Genomic DNA, 4,792 nt, shown 5'->3' with positions numbered 1-4,792 from the left:
CCTTATGCATCAGGGCCTCATGAAGGTAAATGTGTACTTAGCGCCACCTACAGGCCAGGGACAAGAGCAACATTCTAAAAATAACAATTAAAAAAAGGTTAAATTTACAGTGATTCATCTCCTATTGCGGTAGACCCACCGCAAGATACGGAAAGAAATTGCTTAGTCGAGGCGAGATGGTTATTGTTGATGTTATTGCCGTATATATTTACCCTTTTACGAACCTCCCCCACACTGTTATCAACCCTCCTTGGACTGTATTACCCTTTCCATTTAAGCACCTTGCGTTGATGTGGTTATAATGGGAGCATGCTCAATTAGCCAATAGTACAGCAAGTACACATTGTATTAGCCAATAGTATGCTCTGTACCGTTCGCAAATGCACTTATCTCAATTCCAAAAGGAGAATCCACATTTTTAGAGCCCAAAAAGATCAAACACACAAAAAAATTCTGCGATGCATTCAGGGGGCAAAAGGAGAACTGTGATATAGAGAGGAAACACTGTAGTTACAAATGGAGAGCAGCTATGAACACCTAGAACACCTTTAGGATTCTTGATGTATTTTATTTATTTCAAATATGCCTACCTCCATGCAACAAAATAGACAAAGCTCTATTTAAAAGGTCAATAATAATAATGATAAAAAAAGATTAAGATGAAGCCCATCCTCAGATTATTCCATATCCTTCACTGGGTTTTACACATGTCGTCGTACTTTGGAGACGAACAGGAACGCTCTCTTGTGGGTGCCTCCAGGTCTATGCAACAGAGAAAAAAATAAATAAATTTCATTCTCAAACTTGCTAGATGCAAAACATCAGGAGATGAATTTGAATGGTAAATTTACCTGGAATAGTGCCAAGGCCAGAGTTGTCGAAGAACTGTTTGGGGTAGGTCGTGGACAGTAGGTCGTAGCTATTATCCATGTCAAAGAATTTGCTCTTGGGAAAATCTAAGAGATATGTATTTTTGGTTTCCAGCACCCTACTTGGGGACTCCAGGACCTTTCTGGGAGAGTCTAGAATCGTTTTGGGGGTAACCAAAAGGTTCTTGGATTTACAAGGTCTGCTGGAAGAGTCCGAGGTCACTGGTGGCCCCCTCTTTGTGGGTGTGCTGGGTGACAAAGGCTTCCCCTTCAGTTTGATGGCCCTGTTTTTCCACTTGCTGATTTCTGCCTGCAGAGTACCAACCAAGCTGAGGGGAGAAAGGGGTTAAAGGTCAAGTCGGAATAATATATTGTATATATATTTGTTACGTTTGGTAAATCTTCACACTGGTTCTTACCTTTCCAGTTCAGTTATTTTCCCCTGAAGACGCTTGACTTCTTCCTCCAGTTTAGCCTTGTCCAGGAGAACACTGCTCTTGATGGCCAAACCTTTGGGGTTGGTCAGTTTATTGTAAACAGCCTCACCCTGTGGGACTAAAACCAGGAAATTGACTAAAACCACAAATTCACTCCTGTGAGACTAATTTTTCCCAAATACAGTATTTTCCGGAATATAAGTCGCACCTTTTTCCCCCCGCCATCCTTTGACTGGGTTTGCAATTTATACTCAGGTGTGATTTATATATTGTTGTTATTTTTACCCTGACAGCCACTAGAGGGCACTCTAGGCTTGTGTAGCATTATCTGCTGCTCCTGTACCACTGAAAATCTACATTTGTTATTTTCACACTGACAGCCGCTAGAGGGCACTTTAGCTGGCTGTTGCGACTTATACTCCGGAGCGACTTGTATCTGTTTGTTTTTTGTGTATTTTATTATTTTTAAAACAACACAACAGAGATATTCAACTAACAAAAGGTTATTCAACCAAAAAATAATAAGTCAGCTGACTCACCCATGTCGCATTGTTGTAACCTCATCATCTCTTTTAGTGTTCTTAACGATTCCTCTTTAGCTTTCAACAATGAGTTCAGTCTGTGAATCCTAGGCACAGGAAAAACACCGGTCACAACATTATCTTTCAGTTCGTGTTTAGGTTTAATAATAATAATTCTGGTTAATGTGTCTTTTAAAGCCTATTAAATGCAGTTAATACTATGAACACACTCTTACTCTTGTTGGTGTTTGTTTGCTGCTGAATTCCACTTGGCCTCCATTTTGAAGACTTTGGCTTGGAGAGCCTTCAGCTCGTCCGCACTGGTTGACGACTCCTGGTGATGTGAACGGGACAAATATCAATATCAGTAAACTGCACTCTATTTGCAAATCAGGCATTCTCATATGTGCAAAAATTAGGCGATTAAATAAGGATGGTTAAACGCACCTCATGATCCTGCTGCTTGTTTTCACGCGTTTGGAGTGTGTTCTTAGCCTAAGGAAAAAAGATCAAATTGAGTTATGATTCATATGAGATAATCCACTGAAAACAGACAATGTCAAAATCCCTTTCTGAATGTGTTTGGAATGGAATCTTTGGTTCATTGAAAAATGTACATGGAAATGCAACAAACCATGCATTTAAACACCATGTCAGAAGGGCTTGAGCTTGGACGTCAGTGACCCCGTACGAAGTTCACCACCTTTGCATCTTTGCACCACTTTCGATTTGTAACATGTTTACCGGTTGCCTAAAATGTACCCATAGTAAATTTGATAAGGATGTACTGTATAAATAGCCTAGCCTCAGAATATATGCAAAAGCTCCAACATTTCTTTTTTTAACATTTCCAGATTAGAGGCGATTGGCTGCCGTTACTGGTTAAAATTAGCGTGTCTGTAATTGTACTAATGACTCAGTAGGGAGTTAAGCAAGTCTGTAACCCCAATTCTGTTACAGTGGTTGCTTGTTAGGAAATGTTGAATTGCATAAGAAAATTGCGTATGAATTTTGAAATATTTGTATGTCGAAAAACTACAGGGGAAAAGGATTAAAAAAAAAAAAAAAACGTACCTGCAAATTTTCTTCAGTTGGATGGAGCTCAGGGTTCTCCTTCTGTAAAGAGACTTCTGGTTGGAGGGGAGCTTTGTTTAAAGCCTGCACCAGAGCAGAACTTTTACTCCTTTCTTCTTTGAGCTCCAAATAAGTTTGAGCCAGTTGCTTCATTTCTTCCGTCGCACAATTTTGTTCTTCGGAGATTTCCTGGAAGTCAGTGGAAAAGAAGACATTAGCAAACAACAAAAAAAAAACCAATAACTGTTTCATTTTTTGCCAGAAGCAGTTAAAAAATAAAAAGTAAACGGTAGACTTCACCTGAAGAGTTTTTCGTTTGCTTTGTGCCGCTGCGGTTCGGCGTTCTTGTTCAGTCTTTAGGAAGCTGTTGATCACATCCCCTTTGGTGGGCTTTCTGTTCAACGCGGTCAGCATCCGCTCGACGAACGTCTCCCTCTGTGCAATCTCTTCTGACATCTCTTTGGGATAGAAGGCAATGGTGGACCAAAGCTTATCTGAAATCCAGGTGATTTTCTAGAAATGAGTCAATGCGTTAATGTTTAGAGCGGGGGGTGTAATTACACATAAAACTAGAAATGAGTCAATGCGTTAATGTTTGCGTTAATGCGGGGGTGTAATTACACATAAAAGCCGCACTTCTCTATAAGCCGCAGGTGTCCACGTTGTACTGTGGGATATTTACAAAGAAAGATTTCTTTTCACTTTTAACGAAATATTTTTTTTTTCGCCCCGAACAGTGCGTGTAACACGTCTGGTTACACGTTAGCTCTTTCCTATTTCGTCGCCCCAACTGTAGTTGGAATGCACAGGGAAGACTTAGTGATCTGCTCCAGGGCTGAAGCTAACATTAGCTTCGGGGCTAACGCCCTTCACTTTGTGCTTGTCAGCAGCAGAGGTAAACAGAAACAGGGAAGTTGGGGTCTTTAGAACATACAGCTCCTGTATAACCAACTGACGCTTCAACATGAAAGGTACCACCAACTTTTGGTGGTACTGTATCCCTTATGATGTACACGTCAGAGGTGTGGACTCGAGTCGCATGACTTGGACTCGAGTCATCAATTTGATGACTTTAGACTCGACTTGACAAAAAGTAAAGAGACTTGCAACTCGACTTGGACTTTAATTTGACTCGACAAGACTCGATACTTTCCCCAAAACCCAAAATGATCTGTGTAAATATATTGTTATTTTGTTTGAAAGGACTAGAAAGGACTCGAAACAGAAACGGCAGGACTTGGTACTTGACACTTTTCAGTCTTGACTTGGACTCGACTCGGACTTTGCCTGTCTTGACTTGAGACTTGACTCGGACTTGAGTGCAAACACTTGAGACTTACTTGTGACTTGCAAAGCAATGACTTGGTCCCACCTCTGGTACACGTATAATGACAGGTTTGAAAAACAAACAAACAAACAAACAACGGGCTTAGAGATCGGTCACATCCTCACCTGTTGGTAGAGCTGTCTCTTGACTAGCAACTCGTTCAGTCTGTCTCTGCACAAGATGTGGAAGTCCTCCTCTCCGAGCGAGACGTTGTCGGCCTGCGATCTGCACAGCAGCACGCGCTGCAGCAGCCTCTCTTCGAAAACGGCCAAGTCAGTGTTCACCAACTCCTCGAAAAGTTTTTTGTAGTCCTGGGCCTGCACCCGTAAATGCACCTACGGTGAAAAAAAAAAGAAAAGCACATTCTTGTTTACAAGTAGTCGAACAATTACAGGTCATTATAATGTAATGAGTGTGTTAACTTTATTTACAAAAATCTTTTCCAGGGTTTCGAAATGTTGGACCCCAGAATGGTAAACGGGGGCGTAGATTTCTCTGGATTCCGATAGAGAGAACTGCATCTCGTCCAGGGACTCTTCCATTATGGGTGTGTTGATGATTTTG

At 41.2% G+C, this 4,792-nt stretch overlaps 1 protein-coding gene across 1 annotated transcript in view; it reads right to left on the bottom strand.

Annotated features, from left to right (window-relative positions):
• Positions 1-547: 547 nt before the first annotated feature.
• LOC103380616 (centromere-associated protein E-like) overlaps positions 548-4,792 on the bottom strand; it is a 25,222-nt gene continuing 20,977 nt past the window's right edge. Inside the window, 10 exon segments of the mRNA XM_025057039.1 lie at positions 548-762; positions 852-1,198; positions 1,289-1,424; positions 1,846-1,934; positions 2,064-2,161; positions 2,275-2,322; positions 2,902-3,090; positions 3,202-3,414; positions 4,354-4,563; positions 4,660-4,791. Coding sequence (XP_024912807.1) covers positions 692-762; positions 852-1,198; positions 1,289-1,424; positions 1,846-1,934; positions 2,064-2,161; positions 2,275-2,322; positions 2,902-3,090; positions 3,202-3,414; positions 4,354-4,563; positions 4,660-4,791 — 1,533 coding nt within the window. The 3' untranslated portion in view covers positions 548-691.

This window comes from Cynoglossus semilaevis, chromosome 7 (genome assembly GCF_000523025.1).
Source record: "Cynoglossus semilaevis isolate Cse_v1.0 chromosome 7, Cse_v1.0, whole genome shotgun sequence".
NCBI classification, from domain to species: domain Eukaryota; kingdom Metazoa; phylum Chordata; class Actinopteri; order Pleuronectiformes; family Cynoglossidae; genus Cynoglossus; species Cynoglossus semilaevis.
The sequence above is the reverse complement of the archived record's forward strand: the minus strand, read 5'-3'. Positions and strand labels throughout refer to the sequence as shown.